Source organism: Prunus dulcis, chromosome 8 (genome assembly GCF_902201215.1).
Source record: "Prunus dulcis chromosome 8, ALMONDv2, whole genome shotgun sequence".
Classification (NCBI taxonomy): domain Eukaryota; kingdom Viridiplantae; phylum Streptophyta; class Magnoliopsida; order Rosales; family Rosaceae; genus Prunus; species Prunus dulcis.
The window spans coordinates 16442538-16467736 of NC_047657.1; the positions used below are offsets into that span (position 1 = coordinate 16442538).

The following is a 25199-nucleotide window of genomic DNA, read 5'->3' on the forward strand; positions in this document are numbered from 1 at the left end:
ATTTCAATTTGGGAATTAGTTTTCTGATTTTAATTTCAATTTCTTTTAGATCTTAAAAATAGTTTGAAGTTCAATATCAAACAAGTTTTTAGACCATAAAATATGTATTTCAACCTCATATTTTAAAAAACAAATCATGATTTTTTTAGTTAAAATTTTTGAATAAGATACCAAACGGGCCTTAATTTTTTAATGATAAAACTAAAATAACAAACACAACCACAACACAAAACCCGAGAAATATCTATGTTTACTCTCATGCAAATCACATGATATCTTTTTTCAGAAAAAGAGAAATATATGACATCTTGAATTACAAGCCATGCAGAAGGGGAAATCAAAACAGGCGAAGGCTTCCAACAACAAAAAAAAGAAAAAAAGAAAAAACAGGTGAAGGCTTAAAACCGACACGCAAATTGATATAATATTATTTTATAACTTACGTACGTGATTGTTTCCACACATGTTAAAATTATTTATAGGTACACATTTGACCCAAAATCCTCCCAACATTTAATGCTGAAGAACAATCTTGTTTGTGGAGAACTAGGGCGGTGGATTTGCCCAGTTAACCAAGCCACGAAATTGATAAATATCTACTACTATTTTTTTTCTTTTTCAATTGTGCAAGTGTAAAACCAGGCCATGTGACAAACCAGTGCAATTGGTGCCAAGATTTTTCCACATATATATATATATATATATATAAAATATGTAAATATATCAGTCCATTTTTATCGAAGGATTCTTTAAATAATTTTATTTGAGTGACGTTGTTTTGGGTACTTTATAAATTTTTTTTTCAACAATCCAAATAATCTATTTTTTAGATCTTCATTCATAGATCATCTTTGCAAAAAATTAGACAAATTAGAAACCATTTCGAGATCCAATTGTCTCCTACAAAATCAATTAACACAGTGCTTCAAGAAAATACTAAAATGTCAATAATTCAATTGAGTGGTCAAATAATATCGGATTCAAGTGATTTTTTTGTAAAGATGATTTTTGAATTAATATCTAAAAAATAGACGGTTTGGATTAGTGAAATACAATACGAAGTGGGCCCTACAAGAGTTTATTTGGGGGATCCATCAACTGAAGCTCTTGGTATATCTATATATATAAGTATATATGTATAGATATTATTTAAATCCTTAAATTTGTTTTCTATATTAGCTTTAGGGTCAGAGGTTAATTCAAAACTAATTTGATGTTCTCAAATGTCGGTTGACATATTAATCCATATATGTATATAGAGTGCTGCTATTTCCACCCACCTTATTATTCCACCCACCATATAAATTTTAAAAAACACAATCTTTTTTTTCCACCCACCAATATTCCTAAAATACCCTTTTAATTATTACCTCATTTCCTCTCTCCTTTTATTCTCTCTGCTCACGTATTCTCACTCTCTGACGGCCCACACATCTCTCTCATTTTTGCTGTATCTTATTTTCCATCTCTCACGCTTTATCTCTCTCTGTCTCTCATGTTTACTATACATCTCTCTCTGCCTTCAATGAAAACCACACCATCTCTCAAATCAAACTTCCTTTGGTACAACAAGACTTGTCCTTCATCAAATATTTCACCATGTATTTCACACTCTTCATTACATCTTCATGCAAAATATCCCCCACAAATCATTGCATTCCTAAAAAACCAACGACTCATTAACCCCTAAAGCCTTCTTCACCTTCTCATGCCTCAAAAAAATTCTCAGCCAAACTGGTTTTGTAAGGAACGTTCTTTGTGTAATCAACAGAGCCTAAATCGTAGAATTGTTGATTCATCCCCAAGTTTTTAGATTTTTAATTTGTTTAAGAAAAAAAATCAGAGTCCAATAAATACTGATCTCCCAATGCTTTAAGTAACCGTAAAGATCTTAGAAATTCTGTTCAAATAGGATTTCCTTACTTTTTCGCCAAAATTGTTCTCTTCAACTTTGATTCTCTTGTTATTTCTTCTTCATAAACAATTTGATTGAATGAATAGAAAAGAGAAGAAAATTATTTGAGAATTAAGTTCTGAGCACTGAAAAGTTATAAGAGGAATCATGAGCACGGAGTTGTAGTTTTCTTGTGTTTTTTTTTTTCTTTTTATCAAACGATAGGGTTTGTGAGAAAAGTCTATGCCTTTTTTTTTTTTCTCTATTTTTTTTTTCCTTAAGTCTTTTTAAGTCATTTTACAATATGGTTAAATTTGTCTTTAAAAGTTTAAAGATAAGGTAAATGAAAAAATAAGACAGGTGGGTGAAAATAAGAGCACTCATATATATATATATATATATACATGTAGTTAGATACATCATAAATATGTTCCATGATAACGGCTACATGTAGATCGATGGGCAAGACATTCATAAATGAGGAGATATGCATGCATGGCCCATGAGGGTTGGCAAAATCTCATGTGATGCATATTTTTCGTGCCCTAAATAATTTTTTGAGAAGTGACCAGAAAGTAGTCAGAGATGGAGTCTGGTTGAATGGAAGGAAAACTTTAGGACCGTAAATATTAAATCCAGACAGGGTTTTTGCTGTATGCATAAATGATAGATAGCCAGCAATGGATACGTGGTCTCCAACTTGCAAGATACACATGCGCGGATGCCTGATAAAGAAGGAAAAAAACTTGAAAGATACATGAATTTATCCAAAAAATGGATTGGGTTGGTCACAACTATTAAGACATAGTACTTGACCTAAAACACATTTAGTATTTGTTTCATATTGCTTTTTGAAAACTTTTCTAAGACAGAGACTTTGTTTACCGGGGAATCTCTCATTCATGTTGCAATTAAGGAATCACAACACACTCGATGAATTACTTTGACGTATAAGCACACGGCTGTCTCCTGTGAGTTTCACGCGTTATTCTTACATATGTGTGTGTGAGCAAATGAATAGGCCAATATTGCAGAAAAATTCGTAAATTTTAATATTTTATGAGTGACAAAACTGCAATTAGACGAGTTGGAATAATGTAATCCAAAACTCCTAATTTGAGCTTGGAATATGAACTTATAATACAGTTAGCTTAATTCGACATAGGGAAGCAAAACATTTATTTCTACTAGGGTAACATCTCACTATCTAAACATAAGACAAACCCATTATAAAGGAGAGTGTGCAATGGAGTAGACGGGACTTGACTGTATTTTCATGAGGAAGTTACCAAATTGGGTGGCCAAATGTTTGTAGGGTAACAATAATAATCAATAAAACTGTAGGAAAAGTTTCAATTCAATGCCTCTGTAGGAAAAGTTTCAATTCAATGCCTCAAGGCTGGGAAACAGCTATACACAAAATAACTTGTAGGAACAAGTGCTTCTGATTCTCTTGTATTTCTTAGAAAGTGGGTAGCTGCTAAGCAATTCAAAAAGCATACATAACATATAGTCGGGCAGCTGTGAGAGAGAGAGAGACAGAGAGAGAGAGAGAGAGAGAGAGAGTTGGCCTGTTATGTGAACCAGACCAAACCCGGCTAAACCGCCCATTTGCCCCATTTAATTCAATCATTGACCAAGCCATAAACAAGTCCTTGATGAAGAAACACATTTATATATTATCTTTTTATGTTTTCCACAAGATGAGCAATTAAAATTTGGTTTAGCATGAACGTAGACGAAATTAACTTTATTGTTCAATAAAAATAAAACAGAATCCATTTTATTCACTTTGACTTTTAATCCAAACAATCCCTTGTGTTGACTCAAATGATTGCTGAATATAAAATTAGGGTTTCTTAAAAATTACATAAACAAGAGGGAGTTGGGGAATATCTACATTGAAATTAACCCCTTCCCCCGCCAAAGCTTAGGTTAGGTTATTTTAAACTGCGTCAAATGTCAGGTATAACACTTATGTCATAGATGATGGATTTTCCTGTTTTTAGGTACCCAAATGGCCCCCAAATCAAACACCCCCCTTTTCCAAATAAAAAGACAAAGAAAAAAAAACACAAATTACCCAAATGGCCCAATGAGCATACGTGCCTGGTTATTGGGGATTTTCTCTATAGATTCTTGACAATTCCATGAACGGTGGTGAATTCATTTATGCTCTATTTGATTAAGCATAAGGAGACATAAAAGTCTACTAGAAGTACTGTGAGAGAATTCAAATGCGAAGTTTAACTTAGTAGTTGTCGGTGTAATTCATGAAGATATTCAATTTAAAAAACGTGTCAGATAATTATTATATTCGACACAATTTTAACGCCACCAAGTCAATTTATTTGAGAAGAAAATCATAAAAAGATATGAGAGCTTTCAAAAAAGTATTCAAATACGAAGTTTATCTTATTAGGCGTAGGTGCAATTTAAGAAGATACCCGACTTATGATATCTGAATGTCGGACAACTATTATGTTTGACCCACAGTTCTAACACCATCACCAAGTCAATTTGGTTGGGGAGGAAATCATGAAAAGGTCCGAGAGCTTTAAACAAAGTTAGAATTGGAAAGCTAAAAAGCCTTCACAATTCAAGCCATGATTAGTTGTACCCAAAATTGTCCTCCAAACCCAAAATGGTTCTTATGGTTTGTGTACATGCACTACATGCTCGTGTGTATTCTTTCAACTACCAAAAAAATTTGTCTTCATTTTGTAGTTAAATAAAAACATGCAAGAAACAAATGTAGATTAAGTCAGTTGAGTATGCCAATAAGTCAGCTCACTTGCAATCAAGTTCGAACATCCTTTATGAAAAGAATACGTGCAAACAAAGAAAGTAAAAGAAGTATAGAAAAACTTTGGTAGTGGTTTCCATACCTTGTTCTAGGGGCAGTGGATGTGGATTGTTTACTTCGAGAGGGAAATTGGACAATTGGACATTTTAGGTGTTTTGACGTCCAAGGCCCGGCAACCACCTCTTCCCGCCTTTTCCGGAGGTTGCCAAAGTGAAACTACCAATTTACCCCTGCCCTTTAGCCCAGAAAAAAAAAAAAAACTCAAAACCCCAAAATGCAAAAAGTCAAACTAACCTTTTTCTCTCTTCTCTTTTCTTTTTTTTTGGTGAAAATTTTCTCTCCTCTTTTCCCTATTTAACTTAATCTCCCCACAACCCACCCCCTTCCCCCTCTCCTCCTTCCCTCTCTTTCTCCTTTCTGCTTCTCTTTCTCTTTCTGTCTCTGCTTTTGCTTAAGCTTTTATGCACCAAACCATCATACTCATTACTCTCCTTCTCTCATCTGCAATCATATATATCAAACCCCACATTTGTATCTTCCACCACCCCAAATTTCACTTCCTCTTGCTTCTCTTTCTCAAACCAACCTGTTGGCTTTGGAAGCCTTTCTTCTCTCTCTTTCTCTGTTTCTCCACATAACCCAACAAGAAAGAAGAAAGAAGAAACAATCTTTTTAGCTGCAACATTTTAAAGTTTCAGCCTTTTCATACTGATTGACAAATTGCTGATCATATCATGGAGAATGAGTTTTTTCTAAATGCTGGAATCCCACCACCACTTCACTTTGAGCCAACATCTTCAATGCCGGCATGGCGTTCTTCGTTCTCGACCGCCATGGACATCCAAGCCACCGCCACGGCAGACCGGAATTGCTCATCAGAGCAGTCACCGGATTGCTTCTACAATCCCAACTGGGACAAGTCAGCCGACCAGAACATCCACTTCGACTCAGCCCTGAGTTCAATGGTGTCTTCCCCGGCGGCATCAAATTCCAACATCTCCAATGAGAGCTTTGTGATCAGAGAGTTGATAGGGAAGCTTGGAAACATCGGGAGCTCCGGTGAGATCTCGCCGCACTCTCAGTCCTTGTTGGGAATTCAGGCGAATACTTACATGGGTAGAAATGGAAATGGAAATGGAAATGCAAGCACCAACACTTCATGTTATAGCACTCCTTTGAACTCGCCTCCCAAGCTGAGCTTGCCCATCATGGATCATCATTTGAAGAAAGAAAAGCTGCCCAATATGGGAAAGCCCATGCCTTTGAATTCTAGTGTGGCTGAGTTCTCAGCTGACCCTGGATTTGCAGAAAGAGCTGCTAAATTTTCATGCTTTGGGAGCAGGAGCTTCAATGGCAGAACAACCCAACTTGGAATGAACAACAACAGCAGCAGCAACAACAATACTGAGCTGCCTTATAGATCTAATGCCATTATGGGAAATGGTAAGCTTCCTCGGGTTTCGAGCAGCCCTGCTCTTAAGGCACTTGGATCTCAGACAGGTCTGCAAGAAAAGATGAATTCTTTGCTGCAGGATCGAAATGAATTGCCCATTTCTCGAGAGGAATCAACACTTTCTGAACAAAACCCAAATGGGGAGACAGGGTTGGTAGCTTCCAATTCCATGGATTTGAATTCCAGGAAAAGAAAATCAGTTTCCAAGGGAAAAGCTAAGGAGCCTCCACCAATATCATCCCCATCTCCCATTGCTACAAAGGTACATACTTTGCATACATACATACAATTATAAATTTGTCCATTTTCCCATTTTGAAATTTGTGCAGCATTTTTTTTTGGTCGAAGCAGCATTTTACTTTGATCATACATTACAGCATTATTTAATTTAATGTTTATTCTTTTTTGTTTTTGGATACAGGGGGCTGAACTTAATGATAATTCTAATGCAAAGAGAAGCAAGCGAAATGAAAATAATGGGAATGATCAAAATGGCTCTGTTAAAGCAGAGGAGGATGCAAAGGGAAGCACCAGTAGTGATGAGAAGCAAACCAAGACTGGTCCAAAGCCACCTGAGCCTCCCAAGGACTACATTCATGTAAGAGCAAGAAGGGGTCAAGCCACTGACAGCCATAGTTTAGCTGAAAGGGTAAGAATTATGGGTTGAATTTAAATTCAGTTTAATTTAATTCCCTCCAAAATCTTTATATTGTCAATATCCTGACATGGGTTTATGTAATTTTGATAGGTCCGAAGAGAGAAGATCAGTGAAAGGATGAAGCTTCTTCAAGATCTTGTACCTGGCTGTAACAAGGTCTGCAAAAAATGCAGAATTTTACTGACAAGCTTTTATCTTTTTAAGGTGCATGAATGTGTGGTGTGTCCTTTTTACTAATATGACTTTGATTTTTGGTTTTTTGTTTTAGGTCACTGGAAAAGCACTTATGCTTGATGAGATTATAAATTATGTTCAGTCATTACAACGTCAAGTCGAGGTAAAATGACATTTATGGATAAAAAAGAAAGAAAAAAAAAAGGTCAACAAGGTCGGACGCTTGTAAATTGTATGGCAGATTCCAAGTCATTTCCCTTATCTGCATGTTTCTTGTGCAGTTCCTCTCTATGAAGTTGGCTTCTGTGAACACCAGGCTGGATTTCAACATGGATGCTCTAATGTCAAAAGAAGTAGGTTCATAATTTATTCTCTCAACAAAGTTAATGGCTGTATATATATATATATTTTTTCTATATGTTTTCAAACTTTTCTGAATTGGGATTTTGCTGGTTTTTCTGGTTTTAGATATTTCAACAAAACAACTCTTTGCCACAACATCCAATATTCCCATTAGATTCCTCGGCACAAGCCATTTATGGCCACCAGCGCCAGCAAAATCCAGCACTACAGAACAACATTTCTAATGGAGCAGTGGACCCCTTAGATACCTCACTATGCCAAAGCCTTGGGATGCAGTTACCTCCACTCAGTGGTTTTAGCAGCGAAGGCATTCCTCAGGTAATTTATTTTACCGTTTTATTTCGCACAATTTTCCAAGCCAAAAGTACCTTTTTCTGGTAGTTTGATAAGTTATCTAACTCTGTCTGTGGTTAATTTGTTCCAGTTTCCCGCATTTGGTGAAGATGATCTGCAAACCATTGTCCAAATGGGGTATGGTCAAAATCCAAATAGGGAAACAGAATTGGATGGTGAGTAAGAAAATCATGTTAAAAACCCTCTCAAATCCCTACTGTATAAAATTGTGAATCATAAATTCATAAATGGTAATTTCTTTTTCTACTTTTTTATGCTGCAGGTTCAAATCAAGTATCCCACATGAAAATTGAGCTCTAACCACCATTTTGTCAGTCTTTTCCATAACGGACAGAGGGGATGCTGTTGTATATACAAGATATAAAAATTTGAAGATCGCATGGACTGCTACTGAGCCTTTTATCGTTTGCTTGGTACCAAGAAGCCCTTTATCATCTTTAGGTCTATTGATCAAAGAGAGCCATTATTTTTTTCTGCCCTTCAATTTCATCATCTTTTTCTTTCTTTTTTTCAATGTGATTTTGTTGTCTAATTTTCATCCACTGTAAAATCCCAGAAGCAAATTTCTGTATTCTGGTGCAAATTAAGTCTTTGCTTACAGCACCATGTAAAATAACAAATGCTAATTAATTAGAGGAAGAGCTTTGTCATTTCATTTCAATGAGAAATTTTTGTCTATTGTCATTTCATTTGTAATTTTCCACAAAGGTCATGTCAATGGAGCACTGTTAAAAGTTTGCATCTAAATCTTTTGGATTTGATTCTAACTTGTGTTGCAACCAGCTGTATGAGTGGGGTCTCTTCCTCTCTAAAAAGTCTTAATTTGAATGATTAAGACATTTGGTTATAAATTTTGAGCTGGGGTCAACCATGATTTCTGCCATATTTTGGGCATCTGTAATTTTCACAGGTTATCCAAAAACAGAAGCTTCTGTTCCCTTTTTACTATTCTGAATAGAAAAATGAATAGCAGCAGCAGCAGCAGAGGTGTTAGAAGTTAGAAGTTAGAAGTTAGAACCACTCCATTGAAAATATTTAGTTATGATATACAACTATGCAAAGAACATCAAAAGAATCCCAGGTTGGCAATGGTGAGATTCTGACTAGGCCCAATGTATCAAAGAGCTTTATAATCTCACCCACTTTTAAATTGTATGGCAATAGAAAAACAGGAGAAAAGGGTTTTGTAGTGGAGTTCAGGTTTGGAAAGATACCCTTTAAAATTTAGACTAATCTTTTTCTGAGAGGTGGTTAGTAAAAATCCAAGTTTTGGGTTCAGCAAAAGATCTGTGCATTGCAGCCTTAATCATTATTTTTAATTCAAGGGTCTATTATTGGTCTGCAGATTAGTGTAATTTAATTACTAGAAAGATGCTTTGGATGTGGTGCACAGCATACTTCAACAGTTACATATCTTATTATATAATTGTTGTAATGATAGGCAAATTAATAATTACAATTAGAAAATTGTAGTCTGACAGTCTTGTCTCCATGAAATTTAAAGCCAATTACATGGAGACATGTACATGATTGATATTTTTCTTATCTTCCCCCCCCCCCTTTTTTTTTTTTTTTTTTTACTTTGTCCTCTTCTTGATTGTTATCCAGTTGTTTCTTCGAATGCTTGGGTGGGTCTTTTTTGATTAAGGAAAAAAACTTACTCGTAATGGAGATAATATTATTTTATTATCTTGATCAATAATATAATAATATGTAAAAAAGTTATTTTATGTGTCATTGTATTATTGATTGAGGATAACAAAAAGTGATTCTCGTTGCATTGAGAGTTTCTCCATGATTAAGGTTCCTCGTCTTTACAAATTTGATTGAGAATTTGGGAAATGACTTAACTTGACATGGACTGGCCACTTTAGGCTTCACTAGCAGTCTAGCACCCAATTTCAATATTCTTAACTGAATTGAGCTAGAATCAACAAAACAATTGAATTAATAACACAGTTCTATATTACTCTAGATATTACGTATTTAATATCTAAATTACCCTAGAGAAATGATCGAAGTTCAAGCTTTAATAATTTTATGGATTATTTTATTTTCACGAGAACTTACCAGCTTATTAGTTTAACAGTACTTTTATTCTCAATGTCAAAATATGACGCAAGTTCGATTTCCCTCTTCTCTCGGTTATCAAAAGAGAAGGTCTGGATTGTTCTTTGTTTTTCTTGAATATCAACCGCTGATATTTGAGCAATTTGAGCAATTTGTTGTATGTGTCTGGCATGATGCTTCTACTAAGCTAGCTGTTGGAAACAAATCTGTGGGTGAAATGTCCTAATCAAATCCTGAAATCTATGACCTTAATGGAAGGGAAAAAAGCTTCGGGTCTCCGCGAGATGGCTTTGGCTTTTGCAACCAAAAACCCCAAGAGAAATGAGGGGACCCTACCCTTTACCTATAGCCCTCCCGCTAGAAAGAATGTTTGGAGAGATTTCAAAACCTCAAAGACAACAAGTGGGTTTGTTGGTTTAAGGGCAATTATAGTGACCCATTATTATAGGGTAGGTGTCCTATGAATTAACCAAGTTGTCACTATTCTATCACCCCATTTTCCCCAATGTTCTCATTTGGGTTCTTTACCTTTCACCTAAGGGAGAGGGAGAGAGAGAGAGAGAGAGAGAGAGAGAGAGAGGGCCTGCCTTTTGAAACTTTGATTGGCCATTTGGTGTTTTTCGCTTTGCTTTTGTTGGGGAGAAAGACAAGCATCATTTGCTTCACCAACCATTGCATTATTTCATGCTCTCCAACTGTAAACGTGTTTTGTCTCTCTTTCTTTCTTTTTTTTTCTTTTCCCTTGCATTCTTCTAGAGGTTCTTACTTCTTTCTTATTACACAAATTACACTTTAATCAAGAAAGAAATGAATGAATGAATCTAATGCCATCTCCTTTTCATAAAATCTGGTTAGATTTGAAATGTCACAATCGCACCCGGATTTCCTTTAGTTAGAACGGTGGACAAGTTTTGTGGTGGCGAAGTAAACCTCAAATGTCAAACAAGTAAAATACAAACAATAAAGATTTTTTTAAATGAGGGAACCTTAAAATAAACATAACCTTTCTTCACCTATTTTCTTGCCCTACTTCATTTCTTTTACTTGCTTTTCACATTTTTCATCGGTGAGAGAGTATTTGTAAATTTGTGACAATTGCTTAATTTGCATTAAAGAAGTTTGAAGAATAATAGAGTAAGAGTCGAACTCTTGTTGTAGACATCTATGATGACATTTAGAAATCCGAAAAAAACTCTTATTTGAAATCAAGCAAGTAGACAAGAATTCAATGGAAGAGAACTCCCTAGTTTGAAATAAAGATTTTAAACTGCAGAATTCATAAAACAAACTTGTATTTGAAATCAAATAAGTAGACAAGAACATAAAACAAACTCGTATTTGAAATCAAGCAAGTAGAAAAGAATTCAATGGAAGAGAACTCCCTGATTTGAAATAAAGATTTTAAACCTGTAGAATTCATAAAACAAACTTGTATTTGAAATCAAGCAAGTAGACAAGAATTCATAAAACAAACTTGTATTTGAAATCAAGCAAGTAGATAAGAATTCAATGGAAGAGAACTCCCAATATATTTGGGATTGAGTGATTTGCCAAATTATATGTAATTGATTGTATATGATTTGCTTTCCTTTACTAGTCTCTTGATTGTAGGAAACTTGGGTATAGATACCCTTAACAGTGTAAAGAGAAAACAAGCAAGTAATCAAACATTCTTCTTTTGATTACAATTTTACATGGTATCAGAGCTAGGAGAAAACCTAGCTCTTGTTTTTCTCTTTACCGTCAAAAATCCCAGCTTCCTCCTTCTTTGTTTTCGTTAGTTCTCTGCCATGGCTAATGACAAAGAAGTTGAAACTTCTTCCAAGGATGGAAACAAGTCTGAAGTTTCCAACCCTTTTTTCATTCATCACTCTGACCATCCTGGCATGGTTCTTGTATCCAAACCATTGAATGGAGACAACTATGGGACATGGTGTCGTTCCATGCGAATCTCCTTGAGTGCCAAGAACAAACTTGGTTTTGTTGATGGCACTGTCAAGAAGCCTTCAAAGAAAACCGATCCTGATGAGTTCTCTCTTTGGCAACGTTGCAATGATATGATCCTATCTTGGATCTTGAATTCCCTTGATCAAGACATAGCTGATAGCGTCATCTACTCTGACACTGCTCATGATATATGGGAAGATTTGAAGGAGCGCTTCTCTCAAAGCAACGTTCCTCGAATTTTCCAGATCCAACGTGACATTGCTTCCCTTACTCAAGATCAAATGTCGGTTGCCGCTTATTACACAAGACTTAAGGGACTATGGGATGAGTTGGCATCATACAGTGATGTGCCGACTTGTACCTGTGGTGCCATGAAAGATCATGCTGAACGTGATGAGAGGAATAGGGTGATGCAATTTCTCATGGGTCTGAATGATTCATATGCTGCTGCTCGTGGACAGATTCTTCTTATGCAGCCCCTACCATCCATACGCAACATCTATTCCTTAATTTCCCAAGAGGAGAAGCAACGACAACTGGGGACTCCTCATACTACCTTGGAACCTGCTGCAATGGCTGTTCGCCAACACCAGAGACCTTCGAATTCTAATCGTAAGCCTCTTCACTGCACTCACTGCGATCGGGATCATCACACAATTGATACCTGTTATAAACTTCATGGCTATCCTCCTGGGCATCGACTGCACAAATCCAACCGAAACAAGAAAGGCTCAAGTTCCTCTGCCAATCACGTGCAAAACAATCCCACTATGCAAGAATTGAAGTCTGCCATGCCCAACCTATCTGACAGTGAGTATCAGCAGATTCTTACCATGATGAATGATAAGAAAGAGCCACAAGCAAACTCTGCAGGTTTGTCATATTATCCTTTACCTTTACACCGCTGGCTGATTGATAGTGGCGCAACAGATCATATTACATCCACCTCACATTCTTTTACGTCCACAAATAACAACCCTTCCATTCCACCAGTTGTATTGCCTAGCGGTGAAAAGGCTTCTATTATTTCTGTTGGGAATGCTTCTCTCAACTCATCTCTTTCTTTAAACAATGTCTTGTATGTGCCTAGCTTCAAAGTTAATTTGATGTCAGTAAGCAAACTTACACAAGGACTTCATTGTTCCATCTCTTTTTTTCCTAATTGGTGCATTTTGCAGGACTTGGCTACGAGGAAGACGATTGGTCTGGGTAAACAGCAAGGAGGTCTTTACTACTTGGTTTCTTTGGTGTCAGACAAGCCTTCCCTTCTCCCACCATCTTGCAACCATGCTCATGCCTCAACTCACCTCTGGCACAGCCGTTTAGGCCATCCATCATCTTCTCGTTTACAATTTTTAGCTAAGAATGTTTTACATTTCCCTTTTTCAAATAATGCTTGCGAGGTTTGTCCCTTGGCAAAGCAAACTCGCTTACCTTTTCATTTAAGTTCTATTTCCTCTTCTAAACCATTCTCTCTTATTCATTGCGACATTTGGGGGCCACATAAAATTGCATCTTTTTCAGGGGCTCGTTATTTTCTAACTATTGTGGATGATTTTACTAGGTTCACTTGGTTATTTCTCATGCAAAATAAATCTGAAACACAGAACTTGCTTAAATCCTTTTTTGCCTTTGTCCAAACACAATTCAATACTCACGTACAACAAATACGCGTTGATAATGGAGGTGAATTTTCTTCCATGCGTCGTTTCTTTCACGAACATGGGGTTATCTTTCAACATACTTGTGTCTACACACCACAACAAAATGGTGTTGTAGAGCGCAAGCACCGACATATCATAGAGATGGCTAGGGCTTTACGTTTTCAGGCCAATCTCCCTATTTCTTTTTGGGGAGAATGTGTTCTCACCGCCATTTACTTGATCAATCGTCTACCCACTGCCCTTTTATCCAAGATATCCCCATATGAGAAGCTGTACCATAAACCTCCTTCTTATACCCACCTCCGCGTTTTTGGTTGTTTAGCCTATGCCACCATTGTCCAACCTTCCCATAAATTTGATCCTAGAGCCAAGCGATGTGTTTTTCTCGGTTATCCTTTCGGTCAAAAGGCCTACAAATTATTTGATCTTACCACCAAAATTTTTTTTACCAGTCGTGATGTCGTTTTTCATGAGAGTCATTTTCCTTTCCAAACTCTCCCTTCTTCCTCTCTCACGGAACCTCCACCCCCTATTTTACCTCTTCCTTTATCTGATTTGTCATCTCCTCCATGTATATCTCCTGACTTACTCTCACCACATCCTCCATCTCCTTCTACCCCACCCGATCTCACGGCTTCTTTCGACACCGCTGCCCCCATTTTTCCCTCGGACACCACTGCCATACCAGCCCCATCACCACCTTCCTCTCCTTCTGTACCACCAGCCCCCATCCGCCACTCTCTTCGCCATAAGGTTAAACCAGCCCATCTCCATGATTATGTTTGCTCACAGGTTACTCTACCCACGCTTGACCAATCGTCGGACTCCTTGCCATGTCGCACCAAAGGTACTCGTTATCCCCTTTCTAATTTCCTTTCTTATCACCGTTACTCACCATCACACTTTACTTTCATTGCCAATATTAGTCGGCCAGTGGAACCTAACACTTTTGCAGAGGCTGTTTCTAATCCCCACTGGCAAGAGGCTATGCAATCTGAACTTGCCGCTTTGGAATCCAATCAGACTTGGTCCCTCACTTCTCTTCCACCTGGGAAGCAACCTATTGGCTGCAAATGGGTCTATAAAATCAAGCATCGCTCCGATGGCACCATTGAGCGCTACAAGGCTCGTCTCGTGGCCAAAGGGTACACTCAAACTGAAGGTCTTGACTACCATGACACATTTTCTCCTACTGCCAAAATGGTTTCTGTTCGGTGTGTTCTTGCTCTTGCCGCTGCCCACCACTGGTCTTTGCATCAACTTGACGTCCACAATGCATTCCTCCATGGCGATCTACATGAGGAAATCTACATGTCACCTCCTCCTGGTCTTCGGCGACAGGGGGAGCATTTGGTATGTCGCCTTCACAAATCCTTGTTTTTGATCTACGTTGATGACATATTGATTACAGGAAATAATTTGCCTGCCATTGATGCTCTCAAGCGATTTCTTAATACTCGTTTTAAGATCAAAGACCTTGGTGATCTTAAATATTTTTTGGGCATTGAGGTCTCACGTTCCAGGAAAGGAATTTCTATTTGTCAAAGGAAATATGCATTGGACATTATTAAAGATGGAGGAGCTTTGGGAGCACGTCCAGTAAGCTTTCCCATGGAACAAAATTCCAAAATTTCTTCTGATACAGGTGAGATACTTCATGATCCAACAAAGTATAGACGATTGGTGGGACGTTTGATTTATCTCACCATAACAAGACCTGATATTACCTACTCAGTACACATACTCAGTAGATTCATGCATGAGCCTCGCAAGCCACACTTAGATGCCGCCATGAGAGTTTTGAGGTATCTGAAAAGTACACCAGGACAAGGACTCTTCTTTCCTGCTGGAAATGAGATGAAGTTGACGGCATACTGTGATTCAGATTGGGCAGGATGTCCAACCACACGAAGGTCCACAAGTGGCTATTGCGTGTTTCTTGGAAATTCTTTGATCTCATGGAGAACAAAGAGACAAAAAACAGTATCTCTTTCTTCAGCAGAGGCTGAATATCGCGCAATGACAGGTGCTTGCTGTGAAATTACTTGGTTGCGTTATCTATTGCAAGACCTACAACTCCCAAACCCAGGACCAGCTACTTTACATTGTGATAACCAAGCTGCGCTGCACATATCTGCCAATCCAGTGTTCCATGACAGAACTAGACACATTGAAATTGATTGTCATTTTATCAGGGATAAAATTCTGGACAGAACAGTGGTTACAAGATATATTTCATCTCAACAACAAGTAGCAGATGTGTTTACGAAGGCCTTGGGAAAAGAAGATTTTTCGGCTATGGTATGCAAGTTGGGAGTTCACAATATTCACTCTCCAACTTGAGGGGGAGTGTTGAGAAGTCAACTAAATCCCAATATATTTGGGATTGAGTGATTTGCCAAATTATATGTAATTGATTATACATGATTTGCTTTCCTTTACTAGTCTCTTGATTGTAGGAAACTTGGGTATAGATACCCTTAACAGTGTAAAGAGAAAACGTGCAAGTAATCAAACATTCTTCTTTTGATTACAATTTTACACCCCATAATCCAATCTCCCCCCTCTCTCCTCTTTTTCTGGTTTTTTTTCTTTTATTTCCTCATCTTCCTCTCTCTTTCTTTTCTAGGTTGCTCATTCGTCCCCTTTCTCCTGCCTTTTCATCTTCCACCTCTTGGGAGCTGCTCTGTTTTTACAGAGCAATTTTCGATTTTCTTGGTTTTTTTTTCTTCTTCTTTTCTTTCGGTTTTCTTTCTCTCATTTTGCTATCCCCCTTCTACCATGTCTTGGGCTTTTGGTGGAGCTAGTCTTCTTTCAATTTGAGCCTGTTTGGCTGTGCCTGTGGCTCTCTTTGAGAGTTGGGTGCTTCTCCCTCTGTTGTGTATGCTTGCGCCTTATACTCTGTGCTGAGATTAAATGTCTCATGCCAATTTTGTGTCATTCGTTCTCCACCAAACAACCCTTTCAACCAGATTTATTTCTTCCTCAACTTCTCATCCTATTTTTGGATACGGAATCTTCTTTGGGATACAACAACCATATCTATAAGGGCTTTGTCACTCATTTTCCGGATTGTATTTAGAGCTTTTGCTACGGTTCCTGCTCTGGTGCTTGCACCAATTCTCTTCATTCTCTTGGTGTCGGTCTTCTGGTATATACCTTGGTGTTGTGATTGGTTGTTGTTTTCTCTTAGATGCATTGGCAGATTTAGGTGTGATGGAGAAGGTGACTTTAGGAGGAACGTTCCAGGGCTGATGTGTTTTCGATTTTTGGGGAATATATGTTTTTGGTGGAAATCGGCGGGTCACTGTATGCAGCAATGCTGACCTGTGTGGTGGTGGTGTACTCTCTCCTTTGTGGCCATTATGATAAGGTCTCCGTCCCCTTTGCGGAAGATGGGGCTTTGTATTGTATTTTGGTTTGATTTTGTGACAGGAAAGACTATTATACTAGACTGTACTGATTCTAGTTTAATCTTCTCTGTGTTTGTGGCAATTTGTTCCTTTAGTTGGCCTTTTTTGCCTTTGTATTCTCTGTTTGTTTCCTTGAATGGATATGATTGATTCCGACAAAAAAACAAAAACAAAACTGTAGAATTCATAAAACAAACTCGTATTTGAAATAAAGCAAGTAGACAAGAATTCAATGGAAGAGAACTCCCTAGTCTGAAATAAAGATTTTAAACTATAGAATTCATAAAACAAACTTTTATCTGAAATCAAGCAAGTAGACAAGAATTCATAAAACACGCTCGTATTTGAAATCAAGCACGTAGACAAGAATTCAATGGAAGAGAACTCCCTAGTCTGAAATAAAGAGTTTAAATTGTAGAATTCAAAAAACAAACTTGTATTTAAAATCAAGTAAGTAGACAAGAATTCAATGAAAGAGAACTCCCTAGTCTGAAATAAAGATTTTAAATTGTAGAATTCATAAAACGATGGGACTCATTATATATATATTTTGAAGTCCTCTCCTATTAAAAAGGTCGATAAATCCTTACTCACATGCACGTCGATGCAGAGAGTCAATCCCAAGACCATTCCGAGGGAGGAGCAAAGCCCCAACCACTCCATTGTGCTGCCCATCTGCTTGAGGTTGATATACTGGTCATCATTATACATAACCAATTGAATTTTCTAAAACCCAAACAGATCTTTGGGCCTGCAAGCTTGCAGGTTGTTCCTAGTTAGGCCCCAACAAACCCAAACGGTTTGGATTGGAAAAGTTGAGATCTGGGTTCATTGTTATGGGTGTGTGGGCTGCTGGCCCATTTGTACAAGTGACCCAAAATTGCCAAACCAAACAAATTGGCATTTACGGTTAGTTTAGTTGTTTGTGTTTGTTTGTTTCCGTAGGTTGTCGTTTGTTGGGTGAAAGGTGTCAAATGTCGTGTCATGGGATCATTTGATTTCTGTCTTTACTCAATGGAATTGGAAGATGAAAATCAGTCGTTTGTCGTTTGTCCTTTGGTTTTATTCACTTATTTGACCAATCCCTGCCTGGTTTTATGAACTAGATGTGTTGCTTGTTTGACCAAATAATATGTGATAATTTGCACAATTCAAGCTAATTGAATCATTTGATTAACAATTTATCAATTTTTTTTGGGGGCAAAGATCGTGCTTGGATGTTTCATTGCACACGGATTTCCTTATGTATGCATTTAAAATTCAATTCCTTCTTTACACACAATTTACCTAAAAATGAGACGATTTATTATATTTATGTGAGATGAAATAGTAATATGAGAAAGTAGAAGAGAACATGAAAAAGGAAATGTAACTAACATTCTCAATCATAAATTACTATACATGCTAATATCTTTATTAGACAATGATTTAACTAAGTACCGATTTCGAAGTGTTTATAAAATATATAAGATAACTAAAACTATTTAGGAAAACATTTAGTAGAAAAGTTAAAAAGTACTTTGAAAAAAATCACTTTGATATTTATCACCCGTTGTTTTATTAAAAGCGCTTATAAATAGAACCGCTTTCTAAATAAGCATTTCCTAAAATAGCACCATAATTATCGCGTAGGTAGAGCAAAATGTAGATATGAAAAGAAAGTGCGAAAAGAAAGTGCGAAAAGTCACATGGCCTGCCCACTCTCTCAACAAACAATCGAAGTAAGAAAATCAATGAAAAATGCTGAGAGGCTCTTTTAGGCAAGTCTCTTACTAAATTTAGCGCAAAAAAGGCCCCCTCTTTCAGCGTCACACAGAAACAGAGTCATTTAGTCGTTACACACAGAACAGAGATCTGAGAAGACGAAGAAGAAGAAGAAGACGAAGCAGAAGAAGAAATACATATATATATAATTAATTTATTAATGTCTCGAGCTCAAAACCATGAGTTTCAAGAATGGTGGAACAAGCAGAGACAGAGCAACCACGACCTCCTCCTCTCCGACGAATCAAGCCATTTGTTCGCCATCGATATCCACAGCCCCGGGCCCGATCGGACGGTAGGGAAAGACCGCTCACGAAGCGCCCGCCAGCTGTCCTGGGTCTACCTCCTCAAGTTTCAGCAAATCGCCGCCTCCCTCTCCTCCGTGACCAGCTCCTTCCTCGTCCTCCTCCGCACCGCGAATCGCCGAGTCACCTCGCCCGATTCCCCCGCCGATTCGTCCTCGTCGCGCCTCTACCGCGTCATCAAGGCTTTTCTGATCGTCGTGCTCCTGCTGCTCTGCTTCGAGCTCGTGGCTTACTTCAAGGGGTGGCATTTCAGTCCGCCATCGGTGAGATCAGCCGAGCTCGTGGAGCTTCTCTACGCCAATTGGCTCCACATTCGGGTCAATTACTTGGCGCCGCCATTGCAGAGCTTCGCCAATCTCTGCATCGTGCTCTTTCTGATTCAGTCTGTTGATCGCATTGCTTTGGTGTTCGGATGCTTCTGGATCAAGTTTCGGAGAGTCAAGCCCAAGGCGGTCATGGAGTACCCAACGACGTCGTCGTCGAATCAGGACGAGGAGGGGAACAGTACTGAGGATGTGAATGTGGAGGATTATCCCATGGTGTTGTTGCAGATCCCTATGTGCAACGAGAGGGAGGTAAGATGATGTAGGTTTCTAATCCCCAACGACACCGTTTAGATTTCCTTTAATGTGTTTTTTTATTTATGTTTTAGTTACTAGTTAATATCAAGCTTCAATTTTTATTGTTTTTCATAAAATGATAAGAGTGATACATGAGCCTTGTATGGCATTTTATACGTTTCGATTAGTTACAAACATAAGTTGGAAGTTAGAACCGGGCATTGTTAAATTTGATTGCTTTTGATATAATGCTACAATGTTGGTCTTGATAGATTACTAGTGTTTCTGTTATGCCTTCTAGCTACCCTTTGTCTCTCATTTAGTATTGAAATGTGCTTCTGTTGGGCGACAAACAGGTGTACCATCAGTCGATTGCTGCGGTTTGTATTCAGGACTGGCCGAAGGAGAGAATGCTTGTGCAGGTTTTGGATGATTCCGATGATATAGAGGTTCAACAGCTTATCAAGGCGGAAGTAAGCAAGTGGCAACAACGGGGTGTCCCCATATTGTACAGACATCGGCTTATGCGCACAGGGTATAAGGCCGGGAATCTGAAATCTGCTATGAGCTGCGATTATGTTAAGAATTATGAGTTTGTGGCCATCTTTGATGCAGATTTTCAGCCGGGACCTGAGTTCTTGAAGAAAACCATTCCTTATTTCAAGGTAATTTTTTACTCTGTATTAGAACACACTATTCTGATTGATCCGTTGGTGTTTTCGGAGTTTTGTACAAGTATACACTATAGAGAATGGGACCATTCATTTACACTCTCAGCTTATGTGCATGATGAAGTTCACAATACTTAAATCATCTAGGCTGCTTGCAACTTCACTTCTTAATTCACAAGTCCTTGTTTGCTGGATTGAAAGTGGGTTTTGTATTGTTTTCTTGAAGGGGAATGATGATCTAGGATTGGTCCAGACAAGGTGGTCTTTTGTAAACAAGGATGAGAACTTGCTTACCAGACTGCAGAATATAAACTTGTCCTTCCACTTTGAAGTTGAACAACAGGTCAATGGGGTGTTTATCAACTTCTTTGGGTTTAACGGTACAGCTGGTGTGTGGAGGATTAAGGCCCTTGAGGAATGTGGTGGTTGGTTGGAACGAACGACTGTCGAAGACATGGATGTTGCTGTTCGTGCTCATCTTTGTGGATGGAAGTTCATATATCTGAATGATGTCAAGGTGTGCATATTTTCCATTGTCAAAGTTTCGACTTTACATAGTTTAAAGCTTCCTTGTATGGTTTGCTGAACTTGCTGCTTTTGCAGTGCCTTTGTGAACTTCCAGAGTCCTATGGGGCATACAAGAAACAGCAACATCGCTGGCATTCTGGTCCAATGCAGTTATTCCGTGTGTGTTTCTTTGACATACTCCGTTCAAAGGTATAGAAGTTCCTTTATATTCATTAATTTTTAGAAGAATATTATTCATTATTTTAATAGTAGGATATCTAAGTCACAAATTGTGTAAAAAGACTTGATTATCTGTAAAATTAAGAAAGGGATTGAGGTGCATTGCCTTTTGTTATGAGAAAGATACGCTCTTGTGGTCATCTAAATCTCAAGTCAGAAAAAATTTGACTTTGGTACAAATTCTTTTACCAATATAAGTACACATGAACATAACCTTTATTGTTTTCTCATTCCAGGTGAGTTTGACCAAGAAAGCAAATTTGATATTTCTCTTCTTCCTCCTTCGGAAGCTTATTCTGCCGTTTTATTCGTTCACTCTCTTTTGCATCATTCTTCCCTTGACCATGTTCCTACCAGAAGCTCAGCTACCAGCATGGGTTGTTTGTTATGTCCCTGGAATTATGTCTGTCTTGAATATTCTTCCTGCACCACGCTCATTCCCATTTATCGTCCCCTACCTTCTTTTCGAGAATACCATGTCAGTGACCAAATTTAATGCCATGATATCAGGATTGTTTCAGTTTGGAACTTCTTATGAGTGGATAGTTACAAAGAAACTGGGAAGGTCATCCGAGACAGATTTAGTTGCTTTTGAAAGGGAGTCTGAGCCGCTAGTGCAAACTACTGGTCTTCAAAGGTCAGCCTCAGAATCAGGCCTTGATGAGCTGACCAAACTAGAGACTTCTAAGAAAACTGGGAAGAGGAGAAGAAATCGATTATATAGGAAGGAACTTGTAATTGCCTTCGTATTGTTGGCTGCTTCAGCAAGAAGCTTGCTGTCTGCCCAAGGAATTCACTTCTACTTCCTACTATTTCAAGGGATCACCTTTCTAGTTGTTGGCCTTGATTTGATAGGAGAGCAGGTGAGCTGACCTCCTCCGAGTAATGGTTTATAGTGGTGTTGAGTGCTTTCCCGGAATGTACCATGGGGCGGGTACTTTGATCAGAGCTTTGAAATCCATACCGCGCGATGATGACAGAGCTGTAACCCTCAGTTCCCTGCTATTTCCGATAGTCCGACTCCCCTGATAGAAGCAATTTCGTTTTGCTCGGCACGAACCTGTAGACGGTAACTAGACTCTCAATCCAAAACTGTATGTATCATTGTTGGTGCCAAGCCACAGTTCTTGAAGTTTGTCTCATTGTTTTAGATATGGGAAAGGGGCCCTAAAGATTAGTTTGTAGGAATGGATCCAATTTTCCAGGCCCATCTGGTTGTCTGGTATAAAATACCAATGTAAAATTGGTTGCCTGTGCCAAAGGCTGGCGTCGTTAGATCATCACATTTGTTATTCTTTATTTTTGCTATTAACAAATTGTGTATGAGAAATTATATTTGATTTGATCAGCTTGAAATTTTGTTGAGAGGACTTTTTCCTTGTTCTTCAAGAAAAGCTATTGTATATGGTTCATTTATATGTAATTTGAAGCCTGGTCTTTTCAGCTTAGACAAACCTCAGGACCATGACGTACACAAACCCAAAACCTCAGCGGTTCCAACTGCTTGCCAATGCTTGTCCAAATTCCACGGTTTTTGGCATTGTAAGCATTTCAAACTCTGATAAACTCAAATTAAAGAAATCAAAAGCATTGATGGTTAAAGCAACATAACTAAGGTATATTGAAAAATATTTAACTTATAAAATTCAATGTCAACAATCCAGTTTTAGTAAATCATCCATTACAACTTCTTTGCGCCAAGACCAAGTAGTCCTACAGAATTTAAAAAAGCTAGGAATTTACTCCTTAATGACACAATTAGAAGCTGCGAGCCGATTATGTGATGCAGTCCCCTTATGCCTTGCTGTCTACGCTCATGGGTCCAGCATCTTTAGCTGCTGTTTTCTGTAAAGCCAAAATCAAAACCAGTCTATTAAACCCAGAAATCATGAAATCACTACCAGCAACTGCAACCAAACGATAATTGTTCGAATCAAAAATTGAAAACAATGTCCGGCTAGAAGAATACTACTTACATTGGAATCCGGAGAGTCCGACTTGGTCAATTTGGCAAACATGTTGCCGTAAAACTTGGCCTCCTTTTTATTGAATTCTTTCATCTTCTCCTTCAACGTCTTGTACTCCAACTTCACATCCCTGTTTCAACGTAGAAAGAAGTGTGAACATTTCAACTTCTCCATCAAACAAAATACTGTAAGAGAATCCAGGACACTTGAGAAGGAGCAAAACCTGTTGTTGGGGTCTATTTCAAGAGCCTTCTTGATGTCAAGCTCAGCCAAATCCAAATCTGCCAGCTGAATATATGCCTGAGCCCTTCTGTACAGGGCCTTCACATTTCTACCCTCGATTTCCAACACCTGTGCACAAAATAGTCGGTTCGTAACTGTAAAAGTCAACCACAGAAAGGGAACTTCCAAGCATTTCTAAGTTCTAAATTGCGGACCTTGGAACACAACTTTTCAGCCTGTTTATAATCTTTCAGCTTCAGCTTGCAAGCTGCATTGTTAAGATTGCAAGCAACCTTCAACACCTTCGACTGTTTTTTGTCCTCTTCACTAAAGGAAGTATCATAATCGATGTACTTGACAGCCTGCAGGGAAAAAGCTCCAGTGAGCATAACAGCTCAAGTCCAATCATCTGGTTCATGAGTCAACATTTGTCATCCTACCTTTTCATATCTCTTGGAAGCTCTTGCATATTTACCCGCCTTAAACAGTGCATTCCCTTCTTCCTTCTTCTTACCAGCAGCTTCAATCTTTTCTTCGGTATTCATGTCCCATGATTCCTTATCCTGAGGTACGAAAAGAATAATACAAAAATTACTTGAGAAAAACACACAATCTCAATAATTTGATGCCAATGGATATGTTGCACAACATAATCTGAGCGGTATTATTGACCCACCTTTTCAAAAGATACGAGCTCAACCTCATAGTAGACTGTCGAATTAGGAGGTACCACAGCCAACTCCTGTGGGGACTCTGAAGAACCAAATGCATACTCTGGTGCAAAGGTCAGGAGTGCTACCTCACCCTTCTTCATTGTCAGGACAGCTCTATCAAGCCCATCAATCACTTCCTCTGTCCAATACAATCATTGACTCAGTACCACTATAGGCAAAAAGAACAAAACAAAAGGTAAAAAAGAAGCACTTCGCATTATTATTACCCTCATCTGTCTTAAACTCGAACAGCTCTTCTCCTTCAGCATGACCTTTCTTCAAAAATTCCGTACCATCTTGCAGCTTCCCAATCAATTTCACTGCCAGCAACAAAATCAGAGAACTATTTAAAAACTTTTTAACCTGGTATAGATTGTAAAATACTCATCCGAAATCAATGGGCTAACACCTACATTTAACAACAGCCCCTTCATTTGGACGTTCAAATCCCTCCCCTTCTTTCAGGATCTTCTTAATAACCTTCTTGTCATCTGTCACTTCTGAGACAGTTTTCCATGATACCAACTCTAAAGTGATGTGAAGAGTGGCATTTGGAGGAACGGCACCCTCATAACCAGATGCAGGCTTACCCTTATCCCCAAATCCATCTGGAACCAAGACGCAGGCAAATATTAGATCATAACATAATGGTCATTTTTATATTTCATATAATATCAGGCTGATGGCTCAAGGCAACTCACATTGTGGTTTCACTGTTAATAATACCTTCTCCCCTTTCTTCATTGTTTTAACAGCCTCTGATAACGCAGGACAGAAGTAACCTATTTACAAGATTATGAGAACATTAAAAAACCAAATTCTCAACCAAAAAAAATAGAACTGAATTCATATATATATGACAAGAAAATGATACCATCTTTGACAGTGAATTCCACTCTGTCAGATTTTTCAACAACTTTTCCATCATCAAGCCGAGCCTCAAAGTTAACTGCATAAAGAACAGGAGCGGAAGGCAGTTAATAGACAACGATCATAGATAGCACACAAGCCAATAGAAACAGCATTAAAGAGAAAGTTACCTATAACTTCGTCGAGGTCTTTTGGGTTCTCCCATTTTTCTCCCTCTTTCAAGATCTTCTTAATTATTCCACCATCCTTGGATATGTCATTGACACTGGTCCACGATAGCAATTCAACATCGAACTGCAATGTGGCTTTGGGAGGGATAGTTGGTGGGGATCCAGTCTCTCCATAAGCCAGCTCAGGAGGGATGGTGAAAAGGGCATCCTCACCTTTCTTCATCGTTCTAATACCTTCATCCCATCCCTTAATCACTTGTCCTGCACAACAACATCAGAAAACTCATTCCGTGAGAGAGAGCTCACCCTGAAAGGAGATCAAACTCCTAAGCATTTCCCAGGGAGCTTTTGGATTATGACATAAGATTACAAAACAATAAGAACCACGACAACAAAATCTTAAGAGGGACCATA

At 38.2% G+C, this 25199-nt stretch overlaps 3 protein-coding genes across 3 annotated transcripts; 2 read left to right on the top strand and 1 right to left on the bottom strand.

The window, feature by feature from the left end:
* The first annotated feature begins 5102 nt into the window (after positions 1-5102).
* On the top strand, positions 5103-8337 carry LOC117637465 (transcription factor bHLH62-like). The gene is made up of 8 exons (XM_034372357.1): positions 5103-6415; positions 6575-6802; positions 6902-6967; positions 7080-7148; positions 7267-7338; positions 7454-7666; positions 7773-7857; positions 7965-8337. Exons 1-8 carry the CDS (start codon positions 5435-5437, stop codon positions 8000-8002), a joined length of 1752 nt encoding a protein of 583 aa, XP_034228248.1. The 5' UTR covers positions 5103-5434; the 3' UTR covers positions 8003-8337.
* Positions 8338-18520: 10183 nt separating this feature from the next.
* On the top strand, positions 18521-22208 carry LOC117638135 (probable xyloglucan glycosyltransferase 6). Its single transcript, XM_034373242.1, has 5 exons — positions 18521-19440; positions 19782-20090; positions 20323-20613; positions 20700-20813; positions 21080-22208. Exons 1-5 carry the CDS (start codon positions 18721-18723, stop codon positions 21713-21715), a joined length of 2070 nt encoding a protein of 689 aa, XP_034229133.1. The 5' UTR covers positions 18521-18720; the 3' UTR covers positions 21716-22208.
* A 252-nt stretch (positions 22209-22460) lies between these two features.
* On the bottom strand, positions 22461-25063 carry LOC117638225 (peptidyl-prolyl cis-trans isomerase FKBP62-like). Its single transcript, XM_034373358.1, has 11 exons — positions 24786-25063; positions 24620-24694; positions 24447-24527; positions 24159-24353; positions 23973-24065; positions 23709-23884; positions 23473-23595; positions 23248-23394; positions 23034-23161; positions 22820-22940; positions 22461-22688 (listed from the first exon to the last, which is right to left on the bottom strand). The coding sequence occupies exons 1-11, from the start codon at positions 25006-25008 to the stop codon at positions 22638-22640; spliced, it is 1413 nt and encodes a 470-aa protein (XP_034229249.1). The 5' UTR covers positions 25009-25063; the 3' UTR covers positions 22461-22637.
* Between the last annotated feature and the right edge of the window lie 136 nt (positions 25064-25199).